Source organism: Monodelphis domestica, chromosome 1, assembly GCF_027887165.1.
Source record: "Monodelphis domestica isolate mMonDom1 chromosome 1, mMonDom1.pri, whole genome shotgun sequence".
NCBI classification, from domain to species: Eukaryota; Metazoa; Chordata; class Mammalia; order Didelphimorphia; family Didelphidae; genus Monodelphis; species Monodelphis domestica.
This window is the reverse complement of record NC_077227.1, coordinates 90,012,261-90,030,327: the sequence shown is the minus strand read 5'-3', so window position 1 is coordinate 90,030,327 and position 18,067 is coordinate 90,012,261. Positions and strand designations below refer to the sequence as shown.

At 33.9% G+C, this 18,067-nt stretch overlaps 1 protein-coding gene across 5 annotated transcripts in view; it reads left to right on the top strand.

Annotated features, from left to right (window-relative positions):
* PLEKHA1 (pleckstrin homology domain containing A1) overlaps nt 1-18,067 on the top strand; it is an 83,618-nt gene that overhangs the window by 18,350 nt on the left and 47,201 nt on the right. For all 5 annotated transcript variants that reach the window (XM_007478865.3, XM_007478864.3, XM_056802967.1 and 2 more), the window contains 2 exons: nt 3,607-3,767; nt 12,374-12,430. In XM_007478865.3, coding sequence (XP_007478927.1) covers nt 3,627-3,767; nt 12,374-12,430 — 198 coding nt within the window. In that variant the 5' untranslated portion in view covers nt 3,607-3,626. The remainder of the gene's footprint in view (nt 1-3,606; nt 3,768-12,373; nt 12,431-18,067) is intronic.

Below are 18,067 nucleotides of genomic sequence, written 5' to 3'. Positions count from 1 at the left end.
GTTGACAAGATGATAGACTACACATTCATCTGAAAATATAACCAAGGAGAGAATTAAAATATGATGCCTAGTTGATTTCTGTGGAGAATTGGGGAGAAAAGGGATCTTGGAATGGATGATCTCCATTTTTTTCAGTGAAGTATGAGGTTTTCTTGATCAATCTATTCCAAAGAGTAGTCTTCCCATATTTCTCCTCCTTTTGTGACCAAACTCCCTTAATAAAGCTGTCTGTAGTCGATTCCTTCACTTCTTGTTCTTCTTAACTCTCTACTCTGACTTTGTACTTTATTCAATTGCAATTACTCTCTCCAAATCTAATGGCCTTTTCTCTATCCTCTTGGTAGCCTTTGACATTGTTGATCACCTTTTTTTAAAAACCCTTACCTTCCATCTTGGAATCAATACTGTGTATTGGCTCCAAGGCAGAAGAGTGGCAATGGGGGTTAAGTGACTTGACTGGAGTCACATAGCTGTGAAGTGTCTGAGGCCAAATTTGAACCTAGGACCTTCAGTCTCTAGGTCTAGCTCTCAATCCACTGTGCTACCCAGCTGCCCTTTTTTGATCACTTTCTGATTCTTCTACTGATTACCCCATCTCACTTTCCTTTGTTGAATATTTATCTAGGCTATCTTCCTACTATAGGTGCCCACTAGGCTCAGTCCTGGGCCCACCCCTGCCCTCCTCCTCAGGTCTTCCAGACTCTGTAGCCAGGTTTCATCACCTAGCCCCTAGGTACATTTCCTGTGCATTTTCTCTGGCTGTCCCCAAGGCCTTAAATTATCTCCCTCCTCTGCATCTCATCTACAGGTTTCTCTGGCTTCTTTTAAGTCCCAGGTAAAAGTGGATCCAGCTAAAAGCATAGTTTTTATAATAAAATTTTGCTAGATTCCCTCAATCTTAGTTCCTTCCTTCTGAGATTATCCCCAATTTATTTTGTATATGTATCTTGTTTGTATATGGTTGTTTACATGTTGATTCCCTCCTTCTACTGTGTTTTCTGAGAGCAGAAATGTGTTTTTTTGCCTTTATTTGTATCTTTTCACTGCTTAACATTGTGTCTGGCACATGGGTAAGTGCTTTAATACTTATTGACTTGACTGGGCCCAGTCATTGTGGTTGTGGACTTCTTCCAGTGATATTTTGCTGCGAAACTTTAGTAGTATTGCTATATTATTAGTTTGTGCTAGTGGGTTATGCGGATCAGATCAGGAATCATCTGTATTTTTACAATAAATGTTTGACACTTTTAGAATATTCACTTTTCCAAGTGGGTAAATTATCCCATAGAGATTTTATATGGAATCAGAAAAAAGTCAGTTGTCTAATCCCTTAGATCTATATCTAATTCTATGTGAAGAGTATCCAAAAGTGTCTTGAATGCTTTGGAGCATGCCCTTAGAATATTAGCCTCCATTGGGGTCAATTTGGAAGGGACTATATGCACAGAGAAATACTATTGGGACAAATACTGCTCACAGATTAGGGTTTTTTAATTGTTTAGATTTTTGCCTAGCTTGAAAATTTCTTATCTTCCCTCAGAATTGGTCAGTCATCTGTTATATAGTTCCCCACAACTTTGTAGTCTCCTTATAGTCTGTGTTGGTGAAGGCATGGCACATATGCCCAGAGGCATAAAGGGAGCTGTTCCATTGCCTCTGCCCCTCTTCACCGGGCCTGTGGAAAAATTTTCTCGTGCCAGGCCCTTTGTCCAGCAGCTCAATGTGGGCAATTCCCCTCTGCTGTCTGTGGTAATTCAGTGGGCTCATAGGCAGCTTGAAGGTGCAGTTTGGGCACTGATCTCTAAAGGGTTTGCCAGCACTGCCATATAGAGTTCCACATGGTTCATTTCATAAGTTATTCATGTTAAAGCATCCATAATTTGCCAGGTACATTCTAGAATGTAGAGCAGATTATTTTTTTTTTTAACCTCAGAACTTGCATTCTGATTGAATGACTCTTGAGGGCCTTTCAGAGCATTTTATGCTATCAAATATAGTTATCACTCTATTGGAAGTGGTGCCTTTTATAGAGACCTATCATTTTGCCTCTTACTTTGATCCATAAAGTACTTTATAATTCACTTCAAAAGACTATTTTTTTCCTCAGTTTCCAGTTGGCAAGCACATTTCTGCTGGTGGTTTCATGGTGTTAGAAACTATTTCTGCTAGACTTACATGTTACTTTTGTTGGAAGTCAAATAGATTAGATAGACACAGGCTAATTGGACTAGGGCTAAAATAAATTTCTTCCCTGATTCTCTTGGAGATATCTTGAATTCTGTAAAAGATGTTTCTATCTCTCAGTTGATTCATGACAGATTTGTGGACCAGATTTTTGGGTTAGGTCTGATTTTGAATATACCGTCAAATGCCTCCTTGTTTTATATATTCCATTATAATTTTCAAATACTTAAAAAACAAATAAACTAAGTTACAACTTCATTGAAACTTCTTCTGCCAGTGCCACTTGGTAGCTGTTTTAGCACCACAAGTTTAGTGAGTTGTCAGGGTCACTGAGAGATGAAATCTCTTGCCCAGAGTCCCACAACCTGGGTTCTGTGCTCTCATTTGGTGTCCTCCCTTCGCTGCCATGCTGTCTCTTGGTTACATAAGCATAATGCAAGCATTCAAGCATGTTAGTATTTAGAACTTAACATGAATCATAGTATCATAGGATTCAGTGCAGAAAGGGGACCTGAGAAATCATGTAGTCCAACACAGTTTAGAGAGGAAGATATTTAGAGCAAGAAGATTAGGACTTGCCCAAAGATAATAAAATAATTCAGTGGTAGAGAAAAGCCTCAAACTCAGTTTTTCATGAATTCCAGTCAATATATATGTATGATGGTCCAAACTCATCTTCAATGTGTAGTCTTAGGGAGTTATGGGGCACTAACAATTCTCCACATCTACACAGTCAGTAAACATTTAAGTGCCTATATTATGCCAGGCACTGTGTAAGTGTCAAAAATGACTTCAAAGGGGCAGCTTGGTGGCACAATGGATTGAGAGCCAAGGCCTAGAGAGGGGAGGTCCTGGGTTCAAATCAGACTTTCTAGCTGTGTGATCTTAGGCAAGTCACTTAATTCCCTTTGCTTAGCCCTTAGCATTCTTGTGCCTTGAAACCAATACAGAGTATTGATTCTAAGACAGAAGATAAAGGCTTTAAAAAAAATGACCCCTAAGCCCACTTTCTATCTCAATTGATACATTGCCTTTCTCATATGTCTAGGTAATTATATCTATGATGTAGTTGTAAATATAAATATAATAGCGTACTGCGTGGGTGACTTCTTTGTAAGTGTTTATTGTTTAGCCCTGAAAAGAAATCTACAAGCTATTTAATAGTTTACCACTATGGGAAGAATTCATTTTTCTTCCCTTCTCACAGGTGGGTAGGTTTGGAAGTATGGCTACAAATGAAATAGGGGAGTAATCTAAAGGTTAAGAGTTATGATGTTTTTATGTACACCAAACATTTGATCTATTGAACAAAATATTTCTTCAGTGTATTGTTTCTGAGTCCACAGAAGAAAAACTTGAGTAGTTTTATTTTTGACTTTTTTTTGTAGGAAGCTTACTTTTGTTTGTTTGTTTGTTTTTCAGTGTAATGTTCAAGCTCAGAAATGCCTTATGTGGATCGTCAGAATCGAATTTGTGGTTTTCTAGACATTGAAGAAAATGAGAATAGTGGGAAATTTCTGCGCAGATACTTCATCCTGGATACCAGGGAAGATAGTCTGGTCTGGTATATGGATAATCCACAGGTCGGTAAAGGAACCTTTTAAAGCAATTTGCAGATAAACATTAAAACCCTCAGACTAATGCAGTATGTTTCCATTAATTCTCCCTATCACTACATAACCATATTATGATGCCTCCTTATAAAAATTACTATGACCCTGAGTTTTGGAAGGCTGTGCTAAAGGGGGCTAGATTCTTCTGGGACAGACTGTACATCTGTCATCTAAGGCCTGGCTTGGCAAAGTTCAGAGAGTCTGTTCACCAGTTTTGGCTGATGAATTATGAAATTTTGGGCTACAGAAATTCACAAAAGATTTAACTATAAAGTCATTAAAAGGGTTGTGTGTTTGACAGTGCAAGGGGTGCTTTCTCTGCCAAAGTCACAGGTCTCTGAAGTAGTGTGTGTCTAATCAGATATTATAATAATAATAGTAATAAAAACACCTTTATATGGCTCCTTAAGGTTTGCAAGTACTTTTTTTTTTTTAAACCCTTACCTTTCGTCTTGGAGTCAATACTACACATTGGCTCAAGGCAGAAGAGTGGTAAGGGCTAGGCAATGGGGGTCAACTGACTTGTCCAGGGTCACACAACTGGGAAGTGTCTAAGGCGAGATTTGAACCTAGGACAGCCCATCTCTAGGCCTAACTCTCAATCTACTGAGCTACCCAGCTGCCCCCTTTTGCAAGTACTTTTATGCATACTATCTCATTTATTTCTCACAAAAATCCTGTGAGATAGGTGCTATTATTATCCTTATATTACAGATTAGGAAATTGAGGTTTAGTGTTCAAGTCACAGTAACTAGTAAATATTTGAAGTAGGATTCAAACTTGAGTCTTCTTGATCCCACTTCAAGTGTTTTGTCCATTGTGTTCTATTCAATTTCTCATTTTCATTTTTGCTTTTTTTGCATGAATATTCCATTAATATTTTGTTTCAGTATGTTTTAGTATTGCATTAGTATTTTGTTTCAGTATGTTTAAGTGCAAGGATAATTATGTAAGACTTTTAGTCTTTTAGATGTTCCTGGTTTGCAAGCCTTGTCTAACATTTATAGTGACCTCATAAAACTGTTATGATTTATTCACAAATCAGCAACTTATATCTCAATGCTTACGTACTTGCCTTTTCATGTTCTCTTGTGAGATTTGTTTATATTATAATAATTCCATTGATATTAAAATTTTATTGATGCCTTTTATTTTTTATGTTCATTTTTTAAATGATTTTCTTCTTATCTTCCCTAAACAAGTAAATACTTCTTTTTTACAAAGACTTAAAAAGAGAGAAGAAAAGTTTAGCAAAAACAACCTGCACACTAATCCTGTCCTGTGGTGTATGCACCACTCATTACCCCACTTTTGCATTGAAGGATGGAAGGTATGTTGTTCAGGGCTAGACTTAGTTATTATAATTACACAGCACATAGCATCATTTAAAGGCTAAATTTTACTAGCACTCAAATCATTTAGGTAAATTTTGTAATATTAATCTGTAAGCTAAACACTTGAAATCATAGAATTTTAGAGCTGGAAGAGATCTGACTCCAGGCTTTTCATTTCAGAGATGAAACTTAGACTCATGGAGTTTGCCTAATGGTCCACTTTCAGGTAGTGTTTGATTAATAAGATGATATAACCAGATCTTTTGAGTCTCTTTTTTCTGTTCTTTCCTGTTGTTCCTTCAGAAAATGTACAACTAAACAAACACAAGTAGGGAAATGTTTTCAGAGATTATTTTGTGAGCCAAGCCTGGGGTTTCTCAAAGCCGGGGATCCTTCTGTCTAGGTGGAGCGGTCAGGTGAATAATGAAGAGATGAGAGATAGCTGAGTGCTCAGACCTGTGCTTAGGTGTCAGACAGCTGTTCTACCTTGGAATAGAGTTTGTGCTTATTATATAGCCTCAGTGAATACATGCTTTCCTGGTACATAATCATTTTTCAATATACATGATCTTCTACAGATAATTGGATAAGTCACACATTAACAAATCACTTAGTCAACATTCTGTGATCATTTACTATGTTGCTACAACAGAAATATTCATGATGGAGATGAATGACATAGAGTAATCTGGAGGTTAGTTCCCCCTGACCTGTGAGATGACTAGCTAGGAGAATCATTGTTGCTTTTGATCAGCTTTTGCAATCAATTACTTAGGAGATGGGTAACAAAACATTTCATAGCTAGATATGGGGTTAGAGGGTAATTTAAGACAGACTGAAATCAGGAATTTCTTTAATTTCCAAGTTACATTTTTCTTGTGTTGCATCAAAGCACCTTAGCAATATTGCCTGGTTATAAACATAATGAACCAGTGAAGTGTGTCAGTAGCTTGTGCTTCAGAGGAGTGATTGATTGATTGTGGTGCTTATGTGTTTGGCCAACAGATGGGTGTGGGGCCTATGAATGTACCTCTTTTAATTTTAATAGTAGCTGAATATGAAAATGTAGGGATTTGAAAAATATAATTTTGACAAAAGGTAGTTGGAGTTTTCTATAAGGGGCATGGCTTGTTTTAGTATACTAGTTTATTTTCTTTTCTATAGTCAGTTTTAAACAGAAATCATTCTATTTAAACTAAACAATAAATTGAGTAGTTATAGGAACTAGTTAAAAAAATTATCTTTATCTTCTAGCAGCTTACATTTCCCCACACACAATTTGATTTTTTAACCTGTGATCATGGCATTCTGTGGTTTTTTACTTTTTACACACAGAAGCTTAGGGTACCATTCAGTATGTTAGAATAATAGCCTCTGAGAGATTTAAAAGCTTAACATTTTGATATTGAAAAGTAACCAACATTTGGAAAAATCATTTTGCTTGTGGTTTGATCTCAGACATTTTAATATTTTAGTAAGTATTCTAGGAATGAAAGGCAGAGGGTAGATGGGAGGAACAAGATAAATATCTTTGTCCTTGAGACATAATAATTCATATATTTAAAGAGAATAAAATAAAGTGATAATTTAGTTTATATTTAAAAGATGTTTATAGTCTTTACTTTAAAAGTAGCTCATTTAAATGTTACTGTAAACAGGAATGAAAGCTATGATGAAAATAGACAAGGTTAGAAATAAAAATAAGTATTTTCACAGATGAATAAATATACTTTTGAGAAGTAATAATAGTTGACTTTCCATGAACAGTATACTTTACAAAGCCCTTTTTTCCTTTTTCATTTGATCTTTAAGTAATAGCCATCCTTATTTTACAAATTAGTAAAGTGAGACTTTGAGAAAATTTAATACAATGAATAGAACACTCGGTTTAGAGTCATAGAATCTATGTTCAGGTCCTGACTCCTGCTTACTACATTCATGTCTTTTGGGTAGTTACTTAAACTCCTAGGGACTCTTGTTTTCCTCATCTGCAAAGTGTGTGTGGGAAGTGGGAGATGGTGGAAGAAGGTGGGGTGTAGCAGGTGGATTAGATTACTTTCAGATTCCTTCTTAGTTTTAAGATTCATGTTAATTCCAGGGTAAATGACATAGTTAAGGTATGTAATGCTATTGGATTCCATATAATTAACAGCTTTTCTATTGTGCCAAAGTTTATATCAACTGACAAAAAGTCATTTAGAAACTGACAAAAAGTTACAAAACTATTGCTAAAGTAGCTGAACTGGGTATGTTGACTATAAATTTATGTTTTCTAATTTCTGTTTATTGGACATTTTATCCTTCCTGTACCTGAAGAAGAATCTTCTTTTCCAGCCTACCTGAATTTCAATTTTATAACTTTTACTTAAAGTTCTAGAATGAGAATGATCCTCTTAACTCCCAAGGACATTAGTAGCTCTAATTTTTAGGCAATTTTTCCTTACATCAAGTTGAAATTTTCTTTTTTTTAAATTTTATCCAATAATTCTTTGAAACCAAGAATAAGTCTAATTTTTGCCCATGACAGCCCTTTAAATACTTGAACAGCTCTAACCAAACCTCTTCTGGCATGGACTCAAATTGTTCCTTATTTTGGTTGCTTTTCTCTGGATGCTCTCCAGATTATCACTATTATTCCTAAAGTATGGCACTTAGAACTGAACACACAAATCTCTAGATGTAGTCTATCTAACCAGAGCAGAAAGTATTAGGCTTAATGCCACGTCATGTCACAGAAAGTACATGTCTCTCAATATAACTCTAACTTTCCTGGCTGCTCTGTCATACTTCTGGGTCTCATTGAGTTTGTGATCTATTAAAGCTCCCAAATCTTGATCATACTACTGTGTAGTAATAAATAAGGTTAGCTTGTCATGATCTGCCTTTGATGATGCCATTAGGCAATCATATTTCCATTTTTTGAGGAAGAAGACATATATCACACATACTAGAAAAAACTAATGAAAGAAATAAAGGATCAGTATTTCTTTTAAAGATATTCACTACCTGGCTAATAATTAGTCAACTTAACTGGACTATAACCATTTATCCACCAATTATTTCAGGACCCAGGGATGTAGTTTGTTTGGGCCAGGTGACTGAAATTCTTCAAGGGCTGCTAAATGCTCTCTTATTTCTACTTTTAAAATATTAATTGATTTTATTAGCTATGTTTATTCTGTTCTTTTCAGCTGGAATTGGCGAGATAGCTTTGTGCAACAGAAAGAACACTATTTGAAGTTAATGAATCTGGGTTCAAATTCTACCTTTTACTACCTGTTTGATCTCAGAAAACTAGTTTGACCTCTGGGCCCAAGTTTGTTCATCTGTAAAATGAGGGAGTAGAACTAAATGACTTTTAAAGTCTTCTTTAGCTTCTGTTCTAAATTTATGAGTCAACCTATGGATTGAACATCTCAGCTTTTTATCTGTTGAGAGTTGTTATATTTTCCCTAATGTAACTTTTTTTTTTTAACTCTGACTTTCTGTCTTAGAATCAGCACTACATATCTATTCTGAGGCAGAAGAGAAGTAAGGACTGGACTAGGCAATGGGGATTAAGTGACTTGCACTGGGTCACACAGCTAGGAAGTGTTTGAGACCAGATTTGAGTTCAGGTCCTCTTGACTCCAGACCTGGTGTTCCATTCACTGAGCCACCTGCTTGCTTTCTGGTAGAACTTAAACACCCCCCCACCCCCCCACCCCCCACTCCCTGCAACCCCCAAAGCCAAAGTAAACTTTTCCTCATTGTCCATAGCTTCCTTCATCAACCTCAGATACTATCTTATTAATTACTCATTCACTTCCCAAATCTGCTTTTCTTTCCTGAATTCCTTGCCTTTAGCAGCTTGGAAAACAAAACTTCAGTCAGCCTGTACCCTTTAGCTCTGGAGTGTCTTGCCTGAGACACTATTATCTTTAGCAGTGCTTCCTGAGTCCTTCTGGAAGAGGATTCATGTTCTTATAAATCATCAATCTGAATTTGTCTGACACCCATTTAATATCAGTGCTCTCCATTTTGACAGTGCTCAGGAGGTTCTCTGCTGTGCTTGGATACTTATTCCAGGAAGACAGCAGACCTCTATCTTTATTGTTAAGCCCACAGATAAACTGCATCAACTCACCAAATGGTTTATTTGTCTCCTTCCCTATCCCGACTAGATAATCTCTTGACTGAGAGTACCAGAGTGGCTACTTTATCCTTCTTTAGAGAACAAGCAGCAACTTCTTCAGAGCATACTTGTCAGTCTTTGGGAAGAGAATCAAATTTTTATTTTAACTTCAAGTTCAAAGATCCTTCCACCATTTCTCTTTTGTGTGATACTTTCTTACCCATCAGCATCCTGATAGATCAGGATTTTGCTTCTGCCTTTTAAGATCCTTTTTTCTTACTGATTTTTCATATACCAAGTTGAACCCATCTTCTAGTTTTTAAAGGAACAAACATTTCATTGCCTCTGATAAAACGATGCATTCAGAGACATTCCTTCATTCCTTTTACTCTCTCCTAGGAAGGATACTAACTTGAATTCAAATTGATATGTGAATTATGATTTTGTACAATTCACATCTCTGAAGGTCTCAATTTTTCCTTCTGAAAAATTATTGGGGTCAATTAAATGCTTTTAAAGTTACTTTTTAGCCCCAAATCCATTATTCTATATCTGTGATCTCCCACCTCAGTCATAGTCCAATCCTGTATTTTCAAATGTCTGCTAGATTTCTCTGTGTGGTATGTGGACAACTCAAAATCAATGTGTATAAAACCAGATTTCTCATCTTTCACCTCATACTAGGTCCTCATCCTGTTAATGGCATCACCATTTTTCTATTCACATATGGAAGTGAAATGAATATCTTCTTAACTAGTGTGTCTACCTGTGACTTCTTTCTCTTGATTTAACCTATTTCTTTTGCCAGATTATTTTTTTCTCCAGATTTTGACTATGATCAGTCATATTACTCCTCAGAACTCTTCAGTGGATCCTCATATTCTGTGGAAATAAAGTTGAAAGGACCTACTTTGACTTTTAAATTCCTACAGAATTGAACAACCACTCACCTCTTCACACTGATTGTCTCCTACTTTTTCCTTCATTGATCATTCATGCCTGTCCTACTGAGACTGTCATTATTAAAACATTCCTCAAGAATTTCTGCTGTACATTCTTCCTGTCCTTCTAGGTCTGGTTCAAATGTCAACTTATGACTATCATTACTACCACTTGGGAGTGATCTCTTTTTAGTTCTTAATATTAATTAAGATTCAGCTTTCTATTATAATTAATTGTGTACATATCTTAGCTTCCCTTCTAGAAAGTAAGTCCTGCGATGTCAAGAAGCAAGTTTTTATTTACATTTAATAACTCCAGATTGGTATTTTAAAAACTTGATTCTGATCATATAATTGACATTGTTCAGAAATTTTTTTATTGGTTCTTCATTGTCAGTAAAAATGTTGTGTTTTTTTCTTTCTTGAGCATAATGAGCTTTTAACAAATATTTGCTGAATGAATAGAAACATGCATTCTGGGGACCTGAGTTCAAATCTGGACTGAGATAATTCCTAGCTACGTGAATTTGGACAGGTCACTTAACCCCAATTACTTCTCCATTGCTACTTTTCTGTATTAGACTTGATACTGATATAAAAGTAAGCATTTTTAAAAAAAAAGAAAAGAAAAAGAAACGCATTCTAGTAAAGACTGATCTTTAATGTCAGGCTCAAGAAGTTAAGTTCCCAAACTGACCAGTTCAGACCAATTCAAGAACCTCTTGAGAATTGTGTAGATTATTGTAAGGAAGAACTAAAGGCCCCCTTTATTCTAAAAATAGCTATAATTCATGGAACAGAATTAAAGCAGTAGACCGTGAGCCAAAGTTAAGCAGAAGCTCATTGTTCAAGAAGCTATATAGAAAGTATAAAAAGTTGTGTAAAAATACACTTTATCGTTATGGCTACACAGAAGTTGAATTTTTGAAATTTGAGAACACTTAGGGAAAAAGAGTAGAAACAGGTCAAGTATGAAGGAATCATTTAGTTCCAGCCTTTCTTTTTTTCATTCCCTTGATTTGTTTAAGCCAGAGTTCTCTATGCTTCAGCCAAACTGGACTAGTAATTATTTTTTCAATACCCTTAGATTTTCTTCCTTAAAGCAATCCATCATTCATGTCTATTCCTGTGCTTGGAATGCCCTTGTCAACCTTCCTCTATTTTTACCTGTTTTGAAATACTGCCTTTTAAGGCTTACCTCAGATACAATATCTTCATGTGTCCTTTCCTTATTCTTATCCTTCTTCCTCATAAATATAGTTTCTCTTTTTTTTCTTAGTATCCATAGACCTTTTCAAAAGCTCTCTTGTGACAAGTCATGCTCTGACTTGTATATAATTAATTGAATATTTTTCTTCTTGTTTAGATCTGTAAGTCCATTGAGATTCTTACTTACTGTTGAATTCCCCATGACATCTAAAACATATAGTTATTGAGTTGAGGCGAATTAAATCACAAAGCTCTCTATCTTGTCTTTATAGCATGAATTGCAACTTATTGCCTAAAAATTTATATAATTTGTCAATTTTCAAAATAATAATTTTCAAAACTCAAAAATAACACTACATCATTTAAGTAAAAACCAAAATAGATTTTTAAATCCTAGGTTTACAATTGCTCTAACAAAAGGATATTGATAGACTTTTGCCACTTTTTGATGACATTTTGACTTGTATGTTTATAACTTTTAATCCCATTTCACTTAGAACCAGCTTGTTGCATTATTTATAACTATACAATGTGGTGATTAATGCTACAAAAAATATTTCAACTTTTTGGGTTATTTAAGAAAGGACAAACTTAAGGTAAAAAAATTAATAATAATGTCTTCTAAAGTGCTTCTTATTACAGTGGAATCGCGCGTGGGCTATGGGAGAGGTGGTGGGAGGGTGGGGAGGGAAGAAAAGAAAATTATCTTTGTTTCCAATGAATAATGTTTGGAAGTGACCAAATAAAAATAAAAAAAAAAGAGTGCTTCTTATTAGAATTGCATAAAGTTCTTTATTATCATCATAATAATGATGATCTCTAGGGCCTAATGTGAAAATATTAGAGGTGCTGACATATGTAGAAAATCTTCAATCTTAGCTTTTTTATTAGTTTTAAGAGTATAAATGTGGAATAGTAGCTTGCAAAATTAAATATCTTTAACATTTTATATTAATCATAATCCTTTTTGTCCCCTAGAATCTTCCTTCTGGATCCCCACCTGTTGGAGCTATTAAACTCACCTACATTTCAAAGGTACTTGTTTTTGTACATATCTTATCTAGTCTGATAAATAGAAGGAACCACTTTGTTTTTATTTTAATAATATTGACAATAATAATAATAATAATAAGGTTCTAAGGTTTAATAAGAGGATTCAAATCCTATTCAAACCAAACCCAATTATGGTTGAGATTATTAATACAGTTATAATTAGAGATTTATGGAGCAAAATGAAATTATTTTCTGGTAGTTGGGACAGATATAAAAATTGTCATTTTTGTGCTGATACAGAAACATCCAGGAGAAAAAGAACTGTTGTTTCTCATTACCATAATTTTTAGTAAGGCTTAAGTTTTGCTTATGGTTATAAATTTTAAATTTATTTCTATTATTCACCAGCTATAACCTTTTGAAATTATGTTTACATGTTTTACTTTGGTAAAAACACAGACCTTTTTATATTATAAAGAAGAATTTTGCCTTACTTTATTACCACCTTATATTTTTTCCTTCCTGCTTGTTCATTTTCACTTCTGACATTACCATTTTGAGTTTTTAAAACTAAATTTATTTCTGCCAAGATGAATGCAATTGTTTATTTATATTATCTCTTTTAAGAACTGAGATTGAGATTTGTGACCCTAGTCTTAATTATTTTTTTTTAATCAGAGATTTTGTTTATGTATTTACATATACATGCAAGCCTTCCCTCCACACCCACATACCCCTGCCTTAATAGAGAGCTGCTTCAAGAGTTGAAATTTAGGGGAGAAAGAGAGAAAGGAGGTAAAGAGAAGCAAATAAGCCAACAACTTAACACACAGCAAAAGATACAGATTTGAATTGTGATACTTTGAAATTCATGAGGCAGCTTATGAATTTAATCAACAAATATGAACATTTGAATAGGCAAAGAATAATAGAAAGTATGAAACTGTAAACTTTGATTAAGTATTGCTTTTTTGAGTGTATGTTAAGTTTAATGTAGTTACAAAGCCATTCTTTGTTTCTGTCCTTTTCTCAACTTCCTTTTAGTCTCTTCTGTGTTTTTAAAAATGTTTGATTGTTGTTTTTTTTCTCATCACTATCCATTCATCCTTTCCTCATAAGTCTATCCCCTAACCATTAAAAGCCCTTCCTTGTAACAACTAAATAGTCAAGCAAAATAAATATACCCTCATTGACTGTGGTAATGGTATAGGTCTTATTCTGTACCCTTTAGCCCATCATGTATTTGCCAACGTGTAGAAGGCATGCTTCATCTTTAGTCTCCTGGAGTCACAATTGACTGTTATAGATCAGAATTTTTAATTCTTTCAGAGTTGTTTTCCTTATCATTATTATAGATTTTGTATAAATTATCCATCTAATTCCATTTGTTGCATGCCACATTAGTTTATTACAGGCCTTCCCAGGTTTCTAGGAAAGAATGCTTCATGATTTTCTGTGTTGCAAAAATATATTTTTGCATCCAGTATTTGTTTAGTTATTTTCTAATTCATGTGTACTCGTTTTGTTTCCTACCCATATTCACTGACTTTCATACTGTATTTCTTCTCTGTTTCTCAACTAAACTTGAAAAATCCATCTACACTAGGTGTCTCCACTTCCTTTACATTCTAAACTGTCTGAAGTCTTAACTCTTACCTCATTGATAGCTCAATAGGAGCTGCTCTCTCCATAGTCACCACTGGTTTTTTAATTGCCAAATCTAATGGGATCACTTCACAGCATTTGTTGCTCTTGGCTATCTTCATCTCCTGTATACTTTCTCTTCGTTTTCCTTCTACTTATTCTCTAATCTCCTTTGCTAGAGTTTCTTCCTCCTATTATCTGTGGGCTTATAACTTGGTAATCTTATCAACCCACTTGGTTCAATTTTCTCCATATAGATGATTCCCAATTCTATGTATAGAGCTCTTGTCTCTCCTGAGCTCTAATTCCTTCTTATCTTCATATCAACTTTGAGTTTGACCTTTCAAACTGTATGGACTATAGACAAACACAGTATGTCCATAATACAACTCATACCTTTAAACACAATTCTCATCTGAATTTTCGGTTATAATTGAGGGGAACATATTTTCCATCTTTGTGTCATCCTTGCCTTGTCTCTTATTTATTACACACATCTAATCAATTGCAGATATTTTATACCGTTTATATTTTGAATGGAATTTCTCAAATTTTTTCCCTTTAGCTTTTGTTAGTAATATGGAAAAATACAATTTTTATGGATTTCTTATATGTTCTGCCACTTTGATGAAGCTACTGATTTGTCTTGATTAGTCTGCAAATAAGGATAATTTTGCTCCTTCATTAATTAATTAATTCCCTCAATTTCTTTTGTTTTTATACCTAGCATTTCTTAAATTGTGAACTAATAGTTGAAAAGAGAAAATACTCTTGTTTTACCCCTTAGTGGTACTGCTAGGGGTTTTAGTGTTCACTTATTAATTACAAGTGAATCTATTTAGCCTTTTTAAAGAAATGCTTTTGGTCATAATGAGGAAAAATTCTTTTATTACTGTGCTTTATAGTGTTTTTAACCTAAATGACTACCATATTTTGTTAGACCTTTTTTTGTATATTTTTAACATAAGAAATTATTCTGATTATTTTCCTAATATTGACCCATCATTGCATCCTTGGTGTAAATCTAACTAGATTATAATACATAATTTTAAATTTTATTATTATAGTCTTTACAAATACCCAAAGGAATATTTGATGTCATCAATTTGGAAATCTCTTTCCAAACATATAGAATCTATCCATTCCTGAATCCTATGTAAATCTTGTTCTCCCATAAATTCACCACTGGGAAGTGTTGGGGAGGGTCCAACCAATGGGCTGATGGCCTTCCTTACCTTTTCCTGACATCTACAGTATTCTAATATACTTCACTGCTCATAACTCCCTGTATCACTTGAATATCTTTTCTTCATAAAATATTGTTTCTTGATGACTTCTTTTGCTTCTATACTCCTTTGAAGTTTGTCATTGTTTATATGTGGCATCTTGCTTATTTTCATGTTTATCTCCATTGATAGTAAGTTTTAATTTTCTGGAGAGAGTCCTTGTTTCTTTGGTATATAGCAATACTCATATAATATTGGATGTCATGCCAAACTTTCTTTAAGCTCATTTTCCCTTCTATTGCTTCTCTGGGCTCTAGTTTTTACTCTAGTAGTGTTTAAATTTTTTAAATTAAACATTTATTATCCTTTTTGCTTTTTTATTCTTAATTGGTTTAGTATCAGAGCTCTACCTGTCTCGTTAAGGGGATTTGTTATATACCTCATTTCTCAATTTTTTGAGAACAATATGTGCATCAAAGAGGTCAATTACTTTTCAAAAAACTATTTGATTAGATTCCCTTCTCAATTTATATAATGTGAATTTTTTTCTTTTTAGTTCATTTCTGGCTTCTTCAATTTTTTAATTGAGATTGGACTATTTGCCATCTTTTCTCTGTGATTTTGATATTTCATATAATATTTACTCTTTTACATCCTTAGTTTTTGCTGGAATGTATTTAGACATGTTTATATCTGTTGTTTCTTCTTTATTCATTGTAAATTCCTCCCTCATCTTTTTTATTTTGAAGCTTGTTTTTAATATTTCTCTTTAAAAATCATATTAATTAATGGTTTATTAATGTTTTAAGTAAAAATCCTCTATTTGGTTTACCTTTTCAGTAGTCTTTTTGCCAGGTCTATTTTTCCTTTGATTCCTAAAATTTTGTCTTTTGCTCTTATTTTGGGATTGTTAATTTGTTGAGGAGGGTGTTAATCTAGGTAGAGAGAAGTGGGATAGTGGTGACAGGGGGTATGTAGTTAGGTGGCCTGCAGTACTCTGCTTCTGGAACTCAAAGTTTTTAGGTAAATTTTCCTTTACGTACTTGGAGGCAATGTCATTCTATGAACATATATTTAATATAGAGGCTCTTTCATTAATGATGATATCTTTAAATATAATGTTTTCCTACTTCATTCTCAATGATAACCTATTGCCTTATGTGGAACCATGATTTCATTTGCTGCTTTTTTTACATTTGACTGAAAGAATAGTAAATTTTATTCAATCTCCTTATTTTATTTCTTTGTGACTGAGTATTATATACAGATTATTGTTGGGTCCTCTTTTCTAATTCTTTCTGATACTTTATTCTTTATTATGGACAAATTGAATTCATTAACATTTGAGATTTTAAGTTTTTAATTTTTTTCTGTCAAATTCCACTATATTACTTTTAAAAGATAAATCTATATTATATACCTGGGTTGTTTTTCTTACAACAACCTGATCATATTCTCTTTTCTCAGCCTGTAATCTCTTTTATTACCCAGCCCAAGCCCAGGTTACTTAATTCTACTTTTATTGTTATGCTTTTTCTTTTTGTCCTTCCCCATTTCAATTGCTAAGACAGGAATGTATTTCAGGAGCTTGTTTATCTTTCCCAGTCTACTGATCACTTATCCTTTTTAAATGCCTTTTCTTTTTGGGATTCCACATTCTAAGAAATATTCTACTCTTCCTACTTTCTTCTTCTAAATTATTCTACTATCTGACCCTCTTTCATGACCTTTGTCTATTATATTTTCCCTTTGTTCACTTAGTGACCTTCCTGGGAGGTGATATTTTTGAAAGATAATTTTTTGTATTCTTCTTTTTTTTTTAAACCCTTACCTTCTGTCTTGGAGTCGATACCATGTATTGGCTCCAAGGCAGAAGAGTGGTAAGGGTAGGCAATGGGGTCAAGTGACTTGCCCAGGGTCAAACAGCTGGAAAGTGTCTGAGGCCAGATTTGAACCTAGTGTATTCTTCTTTGTCTAGGGAAGATGAATGTGTATTATGAATCTCTTCATCATCCCTTTCCTACCTGCTTGTTTGAATAATTTTTGTTATAATAGCTCTATCCCCAGAAATACTCATGTAGGTTATAGAATAATGTAGTTGAAATAGCATTATGTTTAGAGTTTGCTGTACTGGATTGAATCTAGATGCTTCTATACACTTCGAAGTCAGCCATTCCATACATTTATTCTCCCATATACAAGTAAAGTAGTTAGACTACATAATTTTTGAAAAAAACCCTAAACAAAATATTTAATTGTATGAATTTGGCAGTGACCAACAAATTATGAAGATTTTTATAGTACCTAAAACCAAGAGCCAGCATTAACTGTAATAATAAACTAAGTACCTATCTAATAAAGTCAGGAGTAAAGCAAGAGTTTCCATTGTCACCATTACTTTTTGATACAGTGCTTAAAATACTAGTTACAGTAATAAGAAAGAGAAATTGAGGGAATAAACACAGGCACATAGGAACAGAATTTTTTTTTAAACTAATGGTTTACTTAGAGAACCTAGAAGCAATAACTTTAACAAAGTCATACAATATAAAACAAACCTACAGAAATTATCAGTCTTTATGTATATTACCAATAGAACTAAATGTATACAACTACAAAACATTCTTTACATAAGGCTGCACCATTATGTAATAAAAAAGCCATACTATCTAAAATAATGTTCTTATACAGTACTATACCAAACTATAAAAGGAATTGAAAAATAATAACAAAATTGATTTGGAGCACAAGGTCAAGAATCTCAAGGAAAATGGTGAAAAAATAAGAGCAAGAAGGATTGTGACCCAGA